Source organism: Oryzias latipes, chromosome 8, assembly GCF_053564925.1.
Source record: "Oryzias latipes strain Hd-rR chromosome 8, Olatipes_Hd-rR_3.1".
Taxonomy (NCBI): Eukaryota; Metazoa; Chordata; class Actinopteri; order Beloniformes; family Adrianichthyidae; genus Oryzias; species Oryzias latipes.
Window position 1 is genome coordinate 897,728 of NC_136244.1, and position 21,651 is coordinate 919,378.

Here is a 21,651-nt window from a genome sequence, read left to right on the forward strand (position 1 = left end):
ACTGACTAAGTAGAATCACTTTATAAGGTTTTCTTCTCAAAAGCATGTTTTTAGGAACTTCCTATAGTTTTCTTTTTCATTTCGTCACACATACCACAGTTGAAAATAAATGAAAACCACTCTAATTTATTACACGTTGTCGTGTTTTGATCTTTTTTTATGACAAGTACTTTTTGTGGGGTATATTATATCGGGTAAAAATGACCCGGCAAAATCGATGGTGTAACTTTTCATAGTGAAAGTGTTCCAGGGTTATAAAGGGAGCGGACTGTGGAATCATCCTCTTCCAGCAGCGGCTGAGGTGTGGCGTGTTTCCCTGAGAACCGTTAGTGAATAAAACCTGTAAAAAGCATGAATGGCGATGAACCGAGACAAGCATTGAGCGTGTTCAAAACAGATGACATGGAAGGAACGTGTGTCATGAAAATAGCTCTTTCTGACTTTTTAACACAAACTTGAGGAATGTAACAAAAAGGTAGTTGTGCAAATTTTGAAAATCACGGATGAACAATAGTTGCAGCAACTTTAGATACAAAGTTGAATGAGTCACAGACAGACAACAAAGGGTAGAAACACTGCAGAGGACGGTTCAGATGGAGGCGTTTACTGTGGAGGTCATTGGAGGGCAGCTGAAGGAAAAGCATCCGACTAACACAAACACCACTTTATTCACGTTTTCGTTCATTCTGCTCTTTCATAGTAATGACGTGTACAGAAATGTATCTAACAATAGTTCTTACCAGAGAAAATACAAAAACAGTGAAGAAGCAGGATTAAGCACCACACAAGCCTACAAATACAAAGTGTACAACTTTCTTTAGTGTGAGTTTGCATACTGATCCTTCAAAGCGATAAACCTTTTGCGTTGTCGGGGATTTCACGGAGACATTTTTAATCACGTTTTCTTATAACAAACATAATTGCAAAAACATGTTAAGATAACCATGGATACTTGAATTCAGACATACCCAGCGGCCATGCAACACTTTTGAACTCCTTTAATTTCAGTAATGAAAGAGGCTGACTAAGTAAATCGTAAGTGAACTGTTAGAAAATAGGCTAACTTAGTAAAGCACAGAGTGCTTTTGAACACTTACAGGTAGCCACGCCCATTTTTGATCTATAAAGCCTTGGAAACTCGACGTGGACATCACAAGTACCAAACGGTGCAGGTTTGCCTTTCCCAGCAGCCCTGTTGCTTTAAGCTGTTTTGGTGGAACCACACCCTTTTTACATTGCACAAGCATACATTCAAAAAAGAAAATGTATTGAATCCAAATGTCAAAGAGCAAGACTCAATCAGCACGCCTTCAATTCATGGCTGATATCACAAGGGTCACAATCCAAGTTGTACGTAAAGCTTTGCTTTTTTACAGCTCTGTTCTACTAGATTAACCGCAAACATGTAAAACCATGTTCTACAAACCGTTTCAAAGCCAAAACACGACACTTCAAAAACAGGCCCCTTAGAAAGGAGTCAAAGATTCTAGCCCCATTGACAGATGTAAAATCTACCAATGGGGTGAGACTAATGGTCCTACCAGGATGATTAATTAAAGAAAGCAATTCTACTCACTAAGAAATGTTTCTCAAACTAAGAATGAAACCAGGGTCTTTTTACTTTCTTAAGCCTCCGTTCATTCAGTGTATAGCTGTCTGGTACTAACCAAAGTGTTAGATTGCTTGCCATTCCACACGTCATATATTTAGATGAGATTAGGCATTCTAAGAAACATGACCATGTCAGTCGTGTAAACAGCAGACCCATAAAAGTAGGAAAACAGTTTCCATGACGTAGGTCAACTCTGGTGGAGTCCAACTCACACCAGAAGCGAGTCTGCCTGGGTCGTTTATCTCACACTCCAAGAGCCATTAGGATCCAGTATGGAACACACCCAAAAGCCTTCTTCAAGTCCACGTGTAGACCACATGAACAAAATTCCATCATCCCCTCCAGATTCCTGGTGAGGGTAAAGAGCTGGTCCAACAATGGAAAGGACGGAACCAATGTCGGACCTTTTTGCCCAGAATTCAAAGTCATCAAGGTAGAGCAGTTTGTGTGCCCAAAGGACCCCAGGAGCTAGGTTGTATGGGACAACTTTGCTGTCCTAGACGAGCATGATACAGTGTGATTTAAAGAACACTATAGGTAGAAGATCTAACATCTCACCAGAGCTAAAGCAAAGGCCAAGTAAGGGGGAGGGGCTTGTTGCTGAGGTAGAAGGATCTTCACTCAGTGTGCCACAGGATTCAGGGAGTGGTCAAAGGTCATGGTCTTGGCCTTTCGTGCTTTAGGGACACGGATCGTCAGCTTTCTGGTAGGGAAGGAGCCTTAGCTTGTACACAAGGTACATATAGTTGGACTTATCTGGATTAAAATCTTGGTATCCAAAAACAACCATCTAAAGAGGTTGGACTATATTTTCCTGTAGTGTTGCCCAAAAATAAGAGCTGGGTAGAAGGCATGGGGCCACTTGAAGCAACTCATCTTGGAGCCAGGAAAGTGTTTTTTTCCTAGTGGATTTGAAGACACTTTCCTTCCCCTTTGGAGTTCCTGAGAGGAACAGCCCCCCTAATATAAAGCCAAGTGATGCTGGCTTTATATGAGAGTTGTGTCATAGTTGTGTCAATGAGCACCCTTGTGCTCATGGAACAGAAAGCATGTAGAACAGTGAGAACCTCCACTAATGCAGACTGAGTGACAGAACTTCCATTCATCATTGGAGTAACTCTAAGGCGTAAAGTATCAAGACAGAGGCAAACCGTGACTTTACCAGAAAGCAGAGCTTTTTTATTCATTAAAGAGAGGGATCGTCCTCAGTGAGAGAAGAACTGGACTGGATTCAAACACGGACAGTTCATAACAAGGGAAACGTCTTTGAAAGACACATGTCTGTTGAGTTGGTTTGTCAGTGCTGCCAGCTGAGCAGGTCACTGACCCCTTCAGAAGCTGCTGGTTCAGCGCCCGCTCCCCAAACCTCAGCTCATCAGTGTCCTCGCTGGAGGAATTTTGTCCGGGCTGCATGAGAGACAAACGGGTCAGAACTGGAACTCTGGCTTCAGCAGCAGACGCCAACAAAGACCACATGCTGACACGACCTGCACAGTTTTACCTCAGAGCTCCTTTTACCATGCAGAGGCCTGGAAACCTAAGAAACAGACACATTTGTAGCAAAAAAAGAAATTAAAAATAGAAATAAATGCATAAAATATATTATTAGATAGACCTTAATGAAATTGTTGGTACCCCTGTGTTTAAATACTCCCGTCTGAAAGTCATCCATACAAAACCAAAACAACAGTAAGGACTGGACTTTGTGTTTGTGGGTTTCCCCTGGATGTCCTCGCGTGTCCTTCACCTGGTTTCACCTGGACTGTTGTCCTCAGTGCTCCCAGCAGCTTCAGCCTCATCCGTCTTCCTGTGTTCAGGGCTGCTGGCTGCACATATGATCACGCGTGATCCCGCCTGCTTCAGTTCAAAGATGAGCTGAGAGAGCAGCGCTGCAGGAAAAGGAGCTTACCATCCTGTGATGGAGACACCTCTGAGCTCTGCAGTCCCTGTCCTCCACTGGCTTCATCTGCATCTGCTTCAGTGCTGCTCTGCAAACTGCACAAGTTAAAGCAAGAAACCCTTCATTTACAGATTTAAAGGCAGAGTAACAAACCACACATCACTTAAAAAGCTGTCTAAACCAAGTCTAACAGGAAAACCTTGGCCTTTAAACTCACTGCACATGGTTTAACTCTGACTAATACACAGCAAAAGGAAGTGAAATAATCCTCTACATTGGTTTTGCTGTATGGTTAAATTAGAAACCGACCTTTGTGTGACCTGGGCTCTAGACGGCATCATGACTTCAGGCGTCAGCGGCTTGTGGTCCAGTATTTGAGACGTGCACAGCATGTCTTTGAGAGCTTTGGCTCCTGGCAGCTCCTTTCCTGGAGGAGACGAGAGGTCTTTACAGGTTTTGAGCAGGTCCTTGTCCTTGATGCCGCAGTCCAAAGAAAGAATGTCAGACCCGGATGTGGACTTCAGAAGGACGTCAACGGTCTGAGACACAGCTGAGCTGCAAAAGGACAGAAAAACATGCAGAAGGATTTCACAAAGACGGCTGCTATGTCAGCAGTTTCTATAGTCAAAGAGTCCATTTGGCTGCTAAAAACATGACTTTTCTCCTATTTGTAGACATTTTCATTTAAAAAAGTGGGACAATAAATCCACGTTTTTGGTTAAATGTGTTTATAACAAAGAAAAAGTCACAAATATCCTAAGAAACAATCTATTTAGTTTTAGAAGACTATTCAGAAATGCATGCTTGGATCCAAACACGGCTTAGCGGTTGTTTTTCTGAGAAATGAACTTTACAATACACTGATATTGTGTGATTTAAGCGCTTTAAGAAATGCTCTGCATACATTTATTCTTTAAACGAGGACAGTAGCCCCCCCCAGCAGGTGTTCAGATAATTGATGGAAGTTTGTCTGTACGAATAACAAACCATCAGTAGGAAGTGGATCATCCTCAACAGCTGATGAAGGTTTCATGTCCTCAAAAGACCTCAAAGAAAGGGAGGGGCATGGCAAACAGACCACTCCCACTGGGGGGCGTACCTGTACATGGACTCCCCGAGCGGCCGAGTGGTGTCAAAGCAGTCAGGGAGGATGATGATGTAATCCTCTGAGGAGGTTGAAGACGAGCGGCTTCTGGCTCTTTCCTTGTTTTCCCTCCCTTTTTTGTCCTGAGATGCTTCTGTGGTAACAGCAAATCCAATGCTCACACGCGGTTTCAAAGCTAAGAAACTGCTAATTTATCATTATCGCCATAGCGAGGAATAACTCTGAGCTTTTAACGGTGAGCAGTCAGACAAAGAGCCCCCCCACAGAGAATGAAGTGCAGCTGACTGACCTTTCACTGTGACCTGGTAAGCCACTCGCAGCAGGTTGTGGTCAGAGACCCTCTCATGGGACCCCGACTGGTTCACAGTCTCACAAACAGACTCCATTCCACCGCCATTTTCCTGGCTCTCTTCCTGAGCTGGAACTCCTCCCACTTCTGCTCCAGAGGCTGGTTGGCTGGAAACCTCTGGAAGAAACCAGGAAGAAACGCTTTGCCAGTTATCCTCGACTCTTGCAAACATCTAAAGTGCGTTGATGATCTAATAAAGGTTTACAAACTTTATACCTGCAGAATGTTTACAACCCGTGCTAAACCAATGGCTTCACATCACAACATCACGACATGACAACATGACAACATCACAACATCACAACATGACAACATGACAACATGACAACATGACAACATGACAACATCACAACATGACAACATGACAACATCACAACATCACAACGTTTTTGTTTTTTTTAGCTTGTCCTATCCAACAGCTGGGCAGTCAGATGAGAGCTGAGGGCCTCTTGTGTTGGACATATTTTACTTTAACAAGAGGGGTTATTAATCTTCAGACAAACCAAAGGTATGTCTGAATAAACCCCTTTTGGAATTGAGGCCAAACTTTATTAATTTCAATCATGTCTGAAAATCTTTGGTGTTGGACCGGACGGAAAAGGAAAGAGGGGAAGAAGAGAGAGGGATGTTAGAGAGAGGGGGGGGTAGGGGGTGATAATAGGACGGGAAGGGGGGTAAGACCATGAAGCAGCATAGAGCAACAAGTTTACTGGTTGTTAATCATTACGGTACGGTTCAAATGTAGTACAAAAAGGGCGGGGCCTATCCACACACACACTCAAATGTTATCAACTACATCACTACGTTTTAACAACACAAAGGACAAGACCTTAAACTTATATTCACACACACACGCAGACACACATACTGAGACACACACACCATGATAGTAGGGATAATAAAATGATGCTTTGTACTGAAGTGGGGATACGATGTTTTGGGACATGTCCAAATAAGTGACCCCCACCCACTCAAGTTCCCAGGATGGGACTGACTAACAGCTGTTTATTTCTCTATTTTGGCGTCTTGGAACCAACAGGAACTTCCTGTTTCTGCAGAAGCGTTCACCTGTGATGGCGCCGCTGCCCTCCGTCTCCTCCTGGATCAGGTCCAAACAGGGACTGTTTTTGTCCAGCAGGTGTCCGTCTTGGGGAAGAGGTGACATGCAGGGAGTCACATCTGCATGACAGCAAACACATTTTCTGTAGAAAGGAAGTGGATTTTCTCTTCTATTAGCTGCCAGAAAAGGTCAAAGTCATATTTCTAACAGGATCTGGTGGTTTTCAAACCCACCAAACCTCGACCAGACCGTCAGTCAGTGAAATAACACTAACTTATGCTTTCAGAACTCAACAATGACGGCTTCCTTTGCTTGAACTGAACTCACCAACAGGAGTGTTGTTTGGGACAGACTCCAGTTCTTGAACAATGTTGATGTCCAGCAGCTCAAAAGACAGAAGATCCTGGTAGATAAAAAAATGAGGAGTCTCAAAGGAGTTGGAGATGCTTTGGTCACACCTGCCCTTACAGGTGGATAAGGCTGTCTGCAGGTGAGCTGCAGCATTTGTTCTGTAGGTGTCCCCCCTCCTAAAATCCTAAGCTTCACTTCTTTCCTCATCTTCTTCAAACTGTACTTGAACTCCTCTAGTAGAGTGACGTCACTCAGACAGATTCTACATGTGAAGAGGCAGTCTCTACAGGTGGACTCACCTGGGCTGTCAGCAGATCCACAGAGGGAATGTGGAAGTCCTCTTGGTCTGGGGACGCCACATCCTGGTCCACAGACGCTACAGAGGCTTTGGTCTCCTTCACTGCAGGATTCCTCCCCTGAAATTTAACACCATCCAGGTCATTTCAATCTTACATTTGGTTTCCCGTCATGAAACTTCGTGCTGCCTTCGTTTTTTTTACCTGCGGCGTGACACACGGGGAAACGAGTAACCCATCCGCCAACACGGGAGCCGGGGCCAGAGGGTCCACCACAATGCTGCACCAAACTCTGGGTCCAAACTGCTCCCCAGCATGAGCCAGGCGCCAGTGTGAGGTATAAGAGCCCCCGACGGCGGGGGCGCACAGAGCCACGCTGATGATGCCCACCTGAGCACACAAGAGAGTCCCACAGCTAGGCTCACCGCAGCCGGAACAACGTCTACATCAACGTATTACCGCCGATTCAGGGCCACACATCAACCCTGGGGGGCACGACCACCGTGGTGAACCCACCGACCGACCTTCAATGGTCATTTTCATCACTGTCCCCCAAACATCCTCATGGGTTTATTGATTCATTGAATTCTGTTTTCAGATCAATGAATTTCTTTATAAATTATGAACTGAAATTCTGGTTCAGTCTGAACATGTGGGTCAAATCAGACCCTAAGTCCGTCTGTGGTTCTCATCACCGCAGTGAAACTCAGACACAGCTCACCGCCATTTCAGTGCACAGTCACCCCCAGATCTCTGGAGGGTTCCATGGTTTAAAACAGAGGATGTGAGGAAGGACTTAGCTCCTGAACTCAAACACAGCCAGACACTGCAGAACCTGGATTTAAGAGCTACCTTCAACCAAAACAGCATCTCAGACAAATTCCCCACAATATAAAAGAATTTCACATTTAAATGGGATACATTTGGAAAATGGAAAGTGAACACATTGGTGAGAATTGGCCATTTTTATTTCATGTCATCAGGTTTCCTGCCCAGCCGTGGATCACAGTCATGGTACAGGCTGATCATGACAATTAGGGTCATAGATGAGCAACCGTTTGACTCTCTGAAGCCATGAAACAACATCTGCAGCCTGGAAGAGCTGGAAAAGCTGAATTAACATCCGTGAAGACACATGTCTGATCATTTAACACGGGAACCATGCCCCCCCTTCAGTTAGACCTGTAGAAAAGACCAATGCCTCCTGCAGGAGTAAGGAGAAGTACAGGGAGCAGGCGGGACACGAGTGGAGGTGAATATTTACCTGTCCGGGCTGCAGGTGGGGAACAGGCACTTCTCTCCATCGGTCACCAGATCCCACTGCAAGGTTTCCCCACATGAACTTCAACTGCAGCGGGAGGAAGACCACAAGTCTCAGAACCAATCGTCTACCGTCCACACAGGAACACTGGGTGAACTGGGTCACTCAGTAGAACCGGTGGCTCCACCGTCTCTTTGATATCAAATTCAATGTTCTCATTTTTAAATAGCTTCTAACAGAGATGGTTCAATGATCTGCTGAGGCCCTCAAAGGCTGAGGAACGGGGATCTATCATAAAGACCCGATTACCTGAAACATATACTGGCCAGTCCCACATTTCTGCTTCACATCCCACCTTCTGAAGCACCACAAGAAACACACACAGTCCTTTCAACTGGATTGGTCAAAATGAGAGGAGAACGTGCAGACCGGGTCCCACAGCCGCTACGTACATTTTGCACGGATGAAAAGGAGTACGAATAAACCATGCAAAGAACACGTAAACCAACGAAGAACATGAACCGTGTGACTCTTGTGCTGTTATTTATTAGTGATTCATGCATCCTATACGTCATTTTAACGTGAAATGGGCCCGTCTACGTGAAATCAAAGTTACACATCGGTGGTTCATGTTGAAAAGTCTGTTAAACGACAGGAAAGCACCTCGCAAGGGTCACACACAATTGTGTAAGTTTTACGCAGTAATTGCGTATAAACGACATTAGACATGCGCTAATTGCGTATTTCTCATCTGAACAAAAATTTTGAACAGCTCCAAACCGAATTCAGTCGCTGAAACCCTAAACGGACATCTGTGCACGACGACCAACGCAAAAAACACGCATGGGTCATGAAAGACGGACATTTCATACATGTAAAATGCTTAACATGTACGTGGACCTTTCATGTGGGACCCACTTGTGAGCCAAGTCACATTAACACAGCTGACTGATGACATCATCAGCATCATCAACCATCAGTCTGCACGCACAGGAGCGGCCCGTGAGCTGCGGCGCCCCCCTGTGGACGCACCTTCGTGTCACTGTTCCAGCCCACACTTCCTGTGTTCCTCATCTTCCAGTACTTGATAAACTTGGTCGCAGGACGCAGTCGAGTTCCATCCGGAAGGTTCTCGTCCAGAAAAGCCGCGGTCATGGCGGGAACCACCACGGGACAAGGGCATTTGGGGCGCCTAGCACAAGAGAAGTTAGTTCCAAATGAGGCTGATCTCTGTGTAAATGCTTGGATGAATATTTGTGCAGTGTTCTGCTGTTATCACGGTACTCTGGGCTGTTGTGCTGAGTGGCCTGAGGCTGCAGGAGAACAGGGGAGGAGCTTCCATCTCTCTGGGAGGAGTTCCACTGGATGCCACGCCTCTCCATCCTCAGCTGTTTCCGGATCTCCTTGACCTCTGCCTTCAGCAAGCGCTTCTCGGCCTTCAACCGCTGCTTCTCCGCCTTCCGGAAACTCCGATCTCCTCGTCTGTAGAACCTGAACAACAGCAGAAACACGTCACAGCAGGAAAAAGAGCAAACCAAAGATTTGACATCTTTGTGGAACTCTGCTGGACAAAAGCAGCGCGTAGAAACTCTACAGTTCATCTGCAAACCTTCCCATCTCTTAATTAGAATAAAGTAAAATCACTGAACTTTTTTAAAACATTTCCCACAGCTCTTTTCCGTTTGCATCCCTGCCTCCCTCTCTCCATCCATCCATCTTCATAACCCCCAATGTCAGAGTCAGGGGGGTCAGGGGGGTCAGGGGGGTCAGGGGGTCAGGGGGGTCAGGGGGGTCAGGGGGATGCTGGAACAATCCCAGTTTGTTGCAGGGCATTTCCACTTCCACTTACCTTATTTACCAAAAAATAAATCAAATACAAAAGATTTTTACATTTGTTTTTGTCATTTCTTTGTTCAAACACTGAGCACAACATACAAATAGAATTTAAAGGGCTTATTTCATGTTACATCATTTTTACGTGTTTCTAAAGTTCATTCCTCACTAACAACAACCCAAAGCTGGATTTTGATCCATTTCTGAGGATTCCTCTAAAAACCTTCTCTATGAGCACCAGCCCCTCCCAATCCACAGAAAAACGAGTGATTTCTCACATTGTGACATCACAAAGTGAGGAACCGCCCCTTCCAGGAAGAGTCGGTGCTGGCAGCCCCGCCCCCAGGCTAACAGACACGCCCACTTTCTCGATGGAGCTAGCGGCGTTCGGCTAAACGCTTTCATTTTCTATGAACAATCTGAACATCCATCTTTGGAAAAGTTCAGAGGTTTGTTCTTCTGGGAGAAACTCAGACCCGCTGGTGAGTCCGGATCTAGGATGATGTCATGAAATGGGCGGCACCCACAAGGAGAGAAAGTCGTCTTACTTCTGGGTAGAAACATGAGCTGAAAATAAGTCATATTTCATAAAATATGGTTCTTTAGTGTGCTGAAAGTCATGTGTGATGATATAGATGTATGTAATTTACTCTGAAAGGCTTAAGAAAAGCAGATATAGAAACTTTAAACCCAGAAATCCTGGAGAAAAGCATCTTATAACCAAAGATCCTTCAGACTTTATGCAAAGTGCCGCCTGAGGCCAAACCTCCGGGTGTGAACATACGTGAAGACGTCCCAGTGAGGCCGTGTCATATGTTCAGCTTTAAAGTGGGTGTAGCAGCAGCCCCCCTCCCCCTCAGGGGCAGGACAGGTGTGTCAGAACAACAGGAGAACTGTGAGCGGCTCTGGTACTGAACCTGCTGTGGTCCGGCGCGGGGGACCCTCGCTCTGGAATGGACAGCGGCGTCCTCGCTCGCACCAGGTTGTGACTGGGATCGTGAGCGAAGCTGCACGGCTCACACAGCGTGCAGGACGTGCACACGCTGACAAAACAGAAACGCACACACAAGGGAAGCCGTTGGTTAGACCGCAGCGGAGCAGACGCCCTGACCCCACCCAATCCGTTTTCCTTCCTATTGGAGACCCCGTCCACCTTAGAGTCACCCATCAGCTGTTTCCCTGCAGGGACTCACAGAGGAGCCGGTTTCAGCTCTATTACAGATGAGGAGGGGGGGGTGGAGGCATTTCTGTAGCATCATTAGAAATAAAAGTCAATACCAGAAAGGCTTTTGCATTTTGGAAAGGAAAAAGCATTTCTTGACTTTTATTTTTACTTATGCCACAGACACGCCTCCATAGGGGAGCCTAACAGCCAATCAGCTCACAGGTTACTTTAAAAGAATTTCAGCTGTTTTGTGTTTTTGTCACAGTTAAAGTGGTTTAGGAGGATCAGAACCGTCTTCTCCTGTCCTGAACTCAGACCCCAAATTCAAACAGCCGTTCTTTCAAACTCTCCTCTCATCCCATGTAGATTAATCCGCATTGGTTTTGGTTTTTTCTTTACACTTTTTTCAATCATTCATTCATTCCTTTTCTTGACCGTTTTTCCCTTTCGGGGTCACGGGGCTGCCGGAGCCTATCCCGGCCACTTGTGGGCGAAGGCAGGGGACAACCTGGACAGGTCGCCAGTCTGTCGCAGGGTAGAATGTCCACAAACACACACCCATTCACTCTCACTCTCACACCTATGGACAATTTAGAGTTGCCAATTAACCTATGAAGCATGTTTTTGGACAGTGGGAGGAAGCCGGAGACCCCGGAGAAAACCCACGCATGCACTTTACACTTTTCTTTCTTATTAAAAGAAAATATTTTTCTTAAAAAAAAGAAAAGAAATGAACATATTATTTAACGTTTTGCACTTATAAAAAACTATTTATTAGGAACAAAATAGCTGCATTAAAATAAATCTAAATAAATAAAAAATTAAAAACTACAATCAATTAAAAAATGTATAAAAATAGTAATTAAACAAACAAAGTAGAACAAGTGGGGTACAACAAAGATTTGGTTTTGAGCTTTAACTTCTGTATATTGCTTTGGCGGCGCCAAACACAGATCTGTCCGTCTGCTTCATGATTCATTCAGGAGAGTTTCCTGCTGGATCCTCCATGGATGCATCACAGTCAGTCTGTTTTTAACTGACACATCACAAAGTGCTCCTCTGAGTCACACTGGACAAGGCTGCATGTGACTTCCTGAATCTTCTGTCCAATCAGAAGCTCTGAATACTGTGACGCTGCCTTAGCCTGCTAGAAGGCCCTGCTGACACCAACTTACAATCTGATTGGTTGAAAGAAATGAATGACCCACATTGATCTCCCATCACAGGACCTTCAGAACTCTAGCTGAAGGCCCTTATCCTGCCTGGCAACAGAGGACAGCTGAAACGTGATTGGTTAATGACTTTCTCTTCTCTTTCGGCTTTTCCCATCAGGGGTCGCCACAGCGAAACAACCTCTCCTTCGAGGATGAGTCGCATGGTAAACTTGGCAATGTTTTACGCCGGATGCCCTTCCTGATGCAACCCTCTCAATGTATCCGGGCTTGGGACCGGCACAGAAGCAGAGAAGAGAATAGGGAGCAGCCCGGATTTGAACACTGGTTTCACGGACAGAAGCACTGCAAACCAGCACGAGCTAAACTGGCTGTGATGGGTTAAATACTATAATGTGAAAAAACGTCTGGAAGCAGCAGAACCATCATAAACACAATCAAATGGAATGGACAGACCATTCAGAATGATTTCATGAGTAAGCATGGACAAAATAATAATAATGAACACATGATTCAGATTTTTAAACCTTCACAGAGGCCCTTAAGGCCCTGACGGCCCACCACTGGTACATTGCTTCCATTTCCTCCATTGAAGTTGACATTTTTCATCTTTCAGCTGCAGATGAAATGTCATTTTTTCCATGGAACAGTTTTCCTCCATAAAGTCTGTCCATTGATCCAGACTCAGGGGTTCACTTTCAACCGATTCCTTGTTGTGGCTTCTTTGCACGCCATAATCCTGACCTTGAACAGCTTCCTGACCCCTGCTTCAGAAGCCCCCCACTAACAGCATCTAACAAAGCATCTCATGCACTTTAAATGTAACCATACCTGCACTGGAAGCCTCCCCCACTGGTCTGCCCCCTGCAGGACGAACAGGGAGGGGTGGAAGAAACTGAAGCCCCGGGCAGAGTGAAGGAGGAAACCTCAGGAACCTGCTGGGTCTCCGGCCCTCTTAGGGTTTCCCCTCTACCCCCCCCTTCTCTCCCCGCTTCTGCTCCTCCTCCTCCCAGGGGCTTGTGAATGCAGCATTGCCCTGAAAACTCCCGGCAGATCTTCTCCACTGCTTCACGAACAACTTGATCCTTAAACTAAAGAGACAGAAGAAAGGTCTTTAGTTCTGGTAGCAGAACATCGGGATTGTTTGGATGTTTTGGACTTTCAACATGAAGCAATTAAAAAAAGATCTCCATGAAGGTTGTTCTTTGTAAGGCAGAACGATCAGAATACCAAAAGTATTGGCTCATTGAAGTGTCGTCCCATTCCTAACCCACAGAGTTCAGTCTGATGTGGCTCCACCTTTAGCAGGGAGTCCAGCTCCAACTCTTCTAGAAAGGCTGTCCTCAAGGTTCAGGAGTGTTTCTAGGAATTCTGGACCGTTCCTCCAGAAGGTCATTGGTGAGGTCACACACTGATGTTGGTGGAGAAGGCCTGGATCAGTCTCTGCTCTAATTCCTCCCAAAGGTCTTCTATGGGGTTCAGGTCAGGACTCTGTCCAGTTCATCATCAGACTCTGTCCTCCATGTCTTCATGGACCTTTGACCTTTGGTCACTGCTGCTCAGTCATGGTGGAAGAGGAAGGGGCCGCTCCAAACTGTTCCTTCCAGGTTGGGATCATGGAATTGTCCAGAATGTTTTGGAGTCCTGAAGCATTCAGAGTTCCTTTCACTGGAACTAAGGGGTCAACCCCAAAAAAACAAGCCCACACCATAATACCTCCTCCACCAAACCTTACACTCGGCACAATGGCGTCCCAAATGTACCGTTGTCCTGGCAACCTCCAAACCCAGACTGGTCCATCAGATTTCCAGATGGAAAAGTGTGATCCATGTCTCCAGAGAAGGCGTCTCGCTGCTCTGGCGTCCAGTGGCGGCGTGCTTTCCACCGCTGCATCCACGCTTTGCGTTCACCTGGTGATGTGTGGATGGATGCAGCTGCTCGCCATGGAAACCAGTTCCATGAAGATGGACTTGTAATCTGAAGGTCACATGACGTCTGGAGCTCTGCAGCAACTGAGTGCAGAAAGTGGGTGACCTCTTTGACCTTCAGCATCCTCTGACCCCTCCCCATCAGGTTAGTGGTCGACCACTTGGAGGCTGAGCTGCTGTTGCTCCCAAACTCTTCCTTTGCTCTGACAGAGCTGACTGTGGAAGATTTAGGAGAGAGGAAACTGGATTTGATGCACAGTGGCGTCCTCTGACAGTTCCACGCTGGAATTCACGGATCACCTGAGAACGGCCATTCTGTCACAAATGTTTGTGAAAACGGTGTTTGATTTGAACACAGATGATCAGGACACCTGATTCTGATCATCTGGATGGGGGAGCCAATACTTTTGGGGATTTAGTGTACATGTCTACAGAAGTTGGGAAGAGTTTAACACTTTTTGACTGAAATCAACAGAAATTCAGGAAATTCTGTTATGAAGATGAAACAACATTCATTTCACCTTTTCCATGTATGAAGTGAACCATGCCGGCGGATTTTCTTCTTTTGTTCCTTTAATTTCTTTCATTATGACCTGAAAAAAAGGAAGGAAAGATCCAGTCAGTAAAACACACAGATCCAGAACCTCATTGTGTTCCCATTAGTGTGTGACATTAGGGTTCTGGTCTCATTCATGGCTTCATCTGCTGCTTCAGAACGTAAACTGAGGGTTTAGTCGGCTTTTAACTGTGGAAGTTGTCCCACGTAAAAAGATGTGGGGGCCGGTAACTCATCATAGGAACGCCTGAACGTGGGGGTGTTGTGCTGGACCCCTCTGCCTCCAGACGGTGAACCAGAAGTCCTGTTTGAAGCATGTCAACGTCACGTGACCCCAGAGACGAGGCCTCCTGACCTCAGGTCTACGTGTCGCTAGAATTTTCAACGATTTTTACTTTCAAACTACAAATCCCAGCAATCCTACAGCCACTAAACGGGCAACACTTATTTCAGACAAGATTCCAGTTGGAGAACATTCCCGGCACCAGCCGGTATCTTTTTACAATGATGGAATTTGGACACCCGACAAAGGAGCGAGACGCCGCTGACTGTGCTGGGAGCCAGAAAATGAACCGTCAACAGGCGACCAGGACAACGTACGGGGACTTTAGACAGCCAAATCCCCCCCAGCATTTGCTTTTCATGCCGGTTCAGCACATAGAAGCAACAGATGCCACAGTGGGGGTCCGACGTCTTGCTGAGCTCTGCATGTCCGGAGGACAGGATCCGCCTAAACTCTGGGCAACACAGACCGGAGGTTACCTGAACCTCCACAACCTGGCCCAACAGTACCTGTACATGGAACCACATGTGAGGACAGGGTCTTCTCCAGAGCTGGAGAACAGGTTACATGGGAATGTGTGTAACATGTTCTTGTAGCATGTTTCTCATGATGGAGGACATTATGTCTAAAATTGGGTTTCTGAGTATTTTTTCTTCAATTTGTTGGGAATCAGCAGCAGATAAAAAAAATGCTGTTTGAAAAAGCTTGTGGTTGTTATGTATAAACTACAGTGGGTGGGCTACAGTCTCCAAGCTCCGCCCCTTTCTGGTCATCCACCTGCAGACCAACAGATCCATGAAGGTCTTTGTTTTCCTGGTCTGAGCTGGAATCTGGATCAGAACTGGACGGATGGATGAATCTGCTGTTGCTGCTGCTTCTGTTGCTACGCTAATGATGGGGATGTAAGCTAGTGGGAGAGAGCGTAAACAAAGAAATGATGGGAAATGAGGGCAGGCTTACCCCGCACCAACACTCCCTAATGAACTGCTACCACTCTGCAGAAACTATGTCCTTGAAAATGAGACAGATTTTTAGATGTAGTCTAAAAACTGCGTCGTCATCATTAAAAGACGACTGGGAACACTTTTAAAACAGATGAGAAGATGATTGGATGACAGAATATTTAAGGTCATGTATGGTCAGATTGTGAGTGAAGACCTTCCATCAGCATTGAAGATGAACCATGACTTTGTCTTTCAGCATAACAACCATCCCAAACACACGTTGCCCGGGTAACGAAGGCCCTGGAGTGGCCTAGCCGGTCTCCAGATCTCAACCCCATAGAAAATCTCTGGAGGGAGCTGAAAGTCTGTGTTGCCCAGCGACCCCCCCTCAGCAGCGGTAGCACAAACGTTTGAAGAACTTCCTGAAAGCTCATTCACAGAGATCCACAGATGGACGTCGTGTCATCGGTGAAGAGGACAGCAGCTCTGAATCTAAAGCAGCTACCACCAAAGGGGCTGCTGGGAAAAAAGTTCTGGCTGATGTTCTCCGGAGTGAGGGGGGGTCTTACCATGGTCTGGTCCGGTACGGCGGCCTGGACCTTACGGCTCACCACCTGCGCTAAGGTAGGGAAGTGCTGCGGGGGCCTGAACCCCCTTTTGGGCTCCGCTCCGCTGGTTTTGCCGGTGAGGGCCCGCGTGGAATGACCCCGAGTCTCACAGACGTTCATGTGCAGCCGGCTGCCCTGCCTGGAGGCGCTCTAGTGACAAGAATGGAGGGCAGTTACCGTCTGAATGGAACCAGGAGAGACGCCTACAGAAATCCTCGCATCATTTCTGGAACTAGACGATCACAACACATTCAGTTGTGCTGATCTGCAGTCGCTCTCAACGGAAGCAGCTCTGAATCTGGATAAAAGCGGAAAGTGAGAGCAGGTTCATCCTTCCACCAGCTTCTGTTCAGGCTCACTTTGACAAACGGCAGGAAACAGACGCTTCACACTGGTCACGTATGCAGCAGCCGTGTGCTTAGAAAACCGCCACTGCCAACGTGAAAAACAGATCGGCAGACGTTCCAGCTACAGGAACAAATAGCATCCGTGTTCTGCAGACCCAAACCCGCCATCCAGTACCGGCAGACTGAAGTGAGGAAGAGACGGCAGCAGCATGCGGATCATGAAGGACGGCTGCTGGGATGACCACCGTTTCCAGAGAAAAGCCGTCAGAAAACAGAGTCGATGTTCAATTCCATTAGTATTTATAGATGATTCATTTAGTTTAAACATTTGTTAATGATTAAAACCATAATGCATCCCTAAATTAATGTGTAATAAAGTACGTAACAAAAGTGACGATGGACACAAACACAAAGAAAGGGGTCATGTGACCTCGGTTGAAGCTCATCCCAGATTTCAGGAATTCCTCCTGAAAAGAGAAAAGACAGACGGACCTTCTAACCGTCTCCTGACACAGCAGCAACATTTTCTATGCTCTCCATTTACATTTATGCATAGTGATGGTATTTTTCACCCTCATCTTTGTAACTAAATAACCTGCAGCTGACATGAGCAGCATGAGAAGAACTGAGCAACAGAAACTATGTCCTTTAATGTCTGCAGAGCAAAGCTGATTCTTCAATAAGAAATGAGAAATCAGTGAAAGTTAACAAGAAACATTAAACTAAAAAAAGGCCATCTTTGGTTTATCATCATTTAAATAATCTGCTGATGTATGGACTGTTTTTCACAGAAATAATCTGAACTATTATTGAGTGAGAACAGCTTGATAAACGTTTGAATGGATTCATTATTTGACTACTTTAACAGTGAAATGTAAAAGTGCAAAGTCCATATTCTGTCATTTATTACCACAAACCCCCTTTTTTACAGAAACACTGGGTGTTTTTTTTCATCCCTTCGTTCCTTTTCCCTCCTTTTTCAGGCTTCCTCACACCCCGTCTGTCACAGGTTCAGTCCAAACGTTTAGTATGGAGTATAGTCGGACTGAACCATTTCAAAAGGAATTGGCCGGCCGTGGTGTAGTGGCAGGGCGGTCGACCTCTGATCAGAAGGTTGCCAGTTCGATTCCCGCCTTGCCCACCCATGTGTCAAAGTGTCCTCGGGCAAGACACTGAACCCCAGCTTGTCTCTGGTGGGAGGTTGGTACCAGTGTGTGAAAATAAAATACTACAGGTTAATGACCAGCTGGAATGATGTATCATTTCATCACCGTTGGGCCCCCCCAGTCTGGGTCCCTAGAATCAGCCACCTTTACCCCCTCCCCTTTTGGTGCCCCTGCTTGGGAAACAATAAACATTATTTATTCTGAATCCACAGTAGATCCAAGTATTTAAGAACACAGTGGAAAGATGAAGCACCAACCGTTAGGAATTCTTCTGTTCTCTTTTTTTGAGACGTTTGTGGGTTTCAATGACAGAAATCTGTGATACTGATCTCAGCAGAAACCTGAAGGAAGTCTGGCCTCAGAACAGAAAACTGCCTTCCTCAGGTTGTGGCTTTGCAGCCCAGCCTTATTCATGGTGGGCTTCACGTGTGAGACACCCACCTTCAGCGCCTCTTCGTACTCCCCTGCAACCAAAGACCAGCGTCAGGCGGGAATCACTCAACTGCTTAGCAACAGACATCGGTGCGTTTACTGACCTTGACAGCTGATGGAAACCTGGAAACCAAGAACAAAACAAAGGTCCATCAGATCACTTCACTGACATGTTTCTGGCTTCTGGAACCAGTTCTGGATCCAAAGAGTGTCGCTGTCAGGATTTGGTCAAAGGTTCCCGTTTGAGTCAAAAGGAAAAGTGGACTTCTGTTGTGAAGCGATCAGACGTTTATTCTTTCTCTGTCTTCTTGGCATGTGAGGAGTTTGAGGCGTCGCCTCTGTACTTTTGTTGGCTTTCATCGGCCTGGACGGCGTTTTCTGACCCCGCCTCTTAGGCAGGACGGCATCAGAACGGCTGCTGTCCCTGGGGGGCTCAGACCGATCCAGGACAGCATCTCCTCCTCACATATTTGGTTTCTGTTTTGTAAAATCTTCGATTTTCTACGTGTGTACAGAAACGAAATGAAACGCTGACCTAAGTGGAAACCTTCCTAACATTTAGCTCGTTTGCTTTGCTAACATTAGCATGAAAACAGGTCATCAAGCTCCTTTTAGCCTTTCTTTGCTTCTCTGAGCTACTTTGGCCTCATTGTAGTTTCTGGAAACATGGCCATGACATTCAGAGTGAGCAGAAATGAGCACATTTAAAGACATCAATGCCCAAAAAGACAGAAAGACGGAGACGTTGTCTTACCTCCTCGTTGTCCTCATCAAAATATGTCACCTGCAGGTTGTTCAGACCAGAGGAGCGCTTCACCTGCAGACAACAGCAGAGCTTCAGACACAGCAGAGGCAGATACATGCCCCCCCTGGATCCACGTCCAGCCTGAGGCCCCCAGGAGCCACATGGGGCCCTCTTACCCTCCATCTTTGGCTTTAAGCACCAATGATGATGTGTGATCAGATAAGGGCTTTGGCAGCAACGTTTGGTCATTTCTGGTTGGATTTTTAACTCTCATAATAGTAAAATGACGATGAAGATTGAATCTAGCGTCACAATCTGTCTGCTTCTTTTTCCTGGAATCTTTTTTGTTTAGGACTTTTCCCTCACAGAGAACGTCTGAGGACAGGAAGGTCCAGTTCAGTTTAGCATTTACTTCTATAACTAGTGAAGCCCGTTGAGACAACTGTGTTGTAATGTTGGACTAAAGACTGAACTGAAGAGAGAAGTTTATTATTGGAAACGTTTGTTCTTAGTCTTTGCTGCACAACAGTTGCTGTTCAGAGGCAGATTTCTTAAGTTTATTGCATTTGCATGTATAGATTGTTTTTATTTGTTTATATTGGATATTAGGATAAAAAGGATGAAGGCTCACTGTCAAAATCTTATTTAGCACAGGGTGGATTTTATTTTGAAAGGAACTCGTCTCGTCTATAATTAAAAACTAAATAAATACATATTTTTCTTAAGGGTGGGGTGAGTTTTGGTCAGTAAGAAGGTGGAGCAAAGGGCCCTTTTGCTGTTAAAGGCTGCAGTCGTCAATCAGACTAATATTGATGTGAAAGAAAAGATTCATTTGTGTGAATCTGACTGAACTGACTGCTGTGGGTTCAGGTCACATGTCTGTGATCATCTGCTGGGTTTCATGTAAAGATGCAGAATTCTTGCTGTAGTCCAACCTTTGGAGCTGAAAACGTTCAGATATCTCAGTGAAACGATGTCATGGAGGCTGAAAAATTGCTGCAAATATTTTGAGATTCAATGCAGGAAAGTCAATGTCATGTTAAAATGACATTACTATAACAATACTTTAGATTATGAGTGTCATACAAACAATCTGTCTGTAGCTGAGCAGGTCGGGCTCTGATCAGCTGATCAGTAACCAGTGACTCCGCCCACAAGGAGTCAGAAACTCACTTTACAAAGAAAAGTAAAGGATGCTGAAGACGGATTATTGAAAGCAGAAGACGTCGAATCAAAGGTTTGCTTTGAAAGTGTTGATTCATGAGGTTTCAGACCCACATTCAGGGCTGCAGCCGTCCGTTCCCGCCAAAATAAAAGGCTTTGGAGCTTCTGATTATGCCATAGTTTCATTAAGTCCTGAACTGTTTGCAAAAGAGCTGAGAGCTTATTTATGACTGAATTATTTACTAGAGTGTGCATATTTATAATTATCTTAGTAAATGTCTGCTGTTGTTTTTGTCTGATTAAACCATTTCCAAATCCAAAGACGCAGAACTTTGTTCCATGAAAACCAGAACCAAATGAAAAACTGGATTTCTCCTAAACATCCGTCCCTAACATTTGGCCTGTTTGTCTTTTTACACATTGATGTCCTAAAAACTATTGACGTTCTTTATCTTTTCTTCAGTAAATCTGCCGTTCTGGTCACTGATCTTCATATTTACATTTCTTTCTGGTGTTTTTCCATAATAACCACAGCTTTTGGTGGTTAATAAATGTTGCTTAAACGTCTGAATGTAAAGTTTTTTATCATTGATTACATGACACATTATTATTGTTGGTTTTTCCATCGGTACAGTAGTGCCACGTTTAACATGATAATTGTGAATTATATATTCCTAATTGTAAATATAATTGTACATAAATATAACTGTATTCATAATTCTGGATGTTCCAAACAGGCCTTTGCTGCTCCGGATCCAGCGGATCCACTAAACTGGAGCCATCGCAGTGTCCGATAATGGGAGCATGAGTCGTGACTTTCATCTGGTTCCGTCCAATGACGGGCTCGGATCTGCAGACGTGCACGGCTTCAGACGGATGAGAGGCGTCGGGCGCGCGCAGCAGCGTCTTACCGTGGCCTCCATCAGCTCCCAGCTCCGGGCCTCGGGTCCCGTCAGGAGGAGGTGTTTGCAGTTCCCCTTAACGTTCACCTTCAGGCTGACGTGCAGCTCCGCCGCGTCGCTCGTCTGCATCTTCGCAGGTGACGGGCCGAGCAGACATCGGGGTCGCTGGTCCTCCTTTCAACGGCGTCTTGTTCTGGCGGAGCTTTGATGGAGGAGACCGGACGGGCAGCGGCTCACTAGCCCCACCTGCTGGTGAGTGGCGGTAGTGCACAGACGGTCAGGTTTTTCCTGTTAGTGTGGAGCAACATGGACGTTTCTCCCTTTCTGCCCTTCATCCCTTAATGTCTCCGTTCTCGTGTCTTTTGCTGCGGTGCCTAAAGTCTCGGTTGTTGCATTCGCCGTGATCTAAATCCTCAACATGTTTGGAAGAACATGCCGTCCAGAGAGGAGAGTTGGAGACGTTTACTCTGTA

General features: G+C 45.7%; 1 protein-coding gene across 5 annotated transcripts; it reads right to left on the bottom strand.

Annotated features, from left to right (window-relative positions):
- Window positions 1–649: 649 nt before the first annotated feature.
- nbr1b (NBR1 autophagy cargo receptor b) lies at window positions 650–21,403 on the bottom strand. 5 transcript variants are annotated; one of them, XM_020705576.3, is made up of 22 exons: window positions 21,189–21,403; window positions 19,123–19,185; window positions 18,473–18,491; window positions 18,378–18,400; window positions 16,385–16,573; window positions 14,554–14,625; window positions 12,936–13,195; window positions 10,685–10,810; window positions 9,219–9,425; window positions 8,967–9,126; window positions 7,938–8,021; window positions 6,878–7,063; window positions 6,677–6,793; window positions 6,354–6,429; window positions 6,035–6,145; window positions 4,907–5,065; window positions 4,612–4,750; window positions 3,822–4,067; window positions 3,522–3,607; window positions 3,360–3,438; window positions 3,114–3,149; window positions 650–3,019 (listed from the first exon to the last, which is right to left on the bottom strand). In XM_020705576.3, exons 1-22 carry the CDS (start codon window positions 21,306–21,308, stop codon window positions 2,980–2,982), a joined length of 2,598 nt encoding a protein of 865 aa, XP_020561235.1. In that variant the 5' UTR covers window positions 21,309–21,403; the 3' UTR covers window positions 650–2,979. The 5 variants fall into 5 exon arrangements, with proteins under 5 accessions (XP_020561235.1, XP_020561236.1, XP_020561234.1 ...); XM_020705577.3 differs by having other exon boundaries at window positions 3,370–3,438; window positions 4,907–5,083; window positions 21,189–21,402; XM_020705575.3 differs by having other exon boundaries at window positions 4,907–5,083; window positions 21,189–21,402.
- Between the last annotated feature and the right edge of the window lie 248 nt (window positions 21,404–21,651).

What these genes read in the sequence shown, in the direction of transcription:
- nbr1b (XM_020705575.3), bottom strand. Translation starts at nt 21,308, where the DNA reads ATGCAGACGAGCGACGCGGCGGAGCTGCACGTCAGCCTGAAGGTGAAC. An exon ending in GGGGGAGGCTTCCAGTGCAG is followed by an intron (nt 10,811 to 12,935) that starts GTATGGTTACAT and finishes CTGTTTTGTCAG; the next exon opens with CGTGTGCACGTCCTGCACGC. An exon ending in GGGCAGCGGCGCCATCACAG is followed by an intron (nt 5,084 to 6,034) that starts GTGAACGCTTCT and finishes GGTTTCTTCCAG; the next exon opens with AGGTTTCCAGCCAACCAGCC.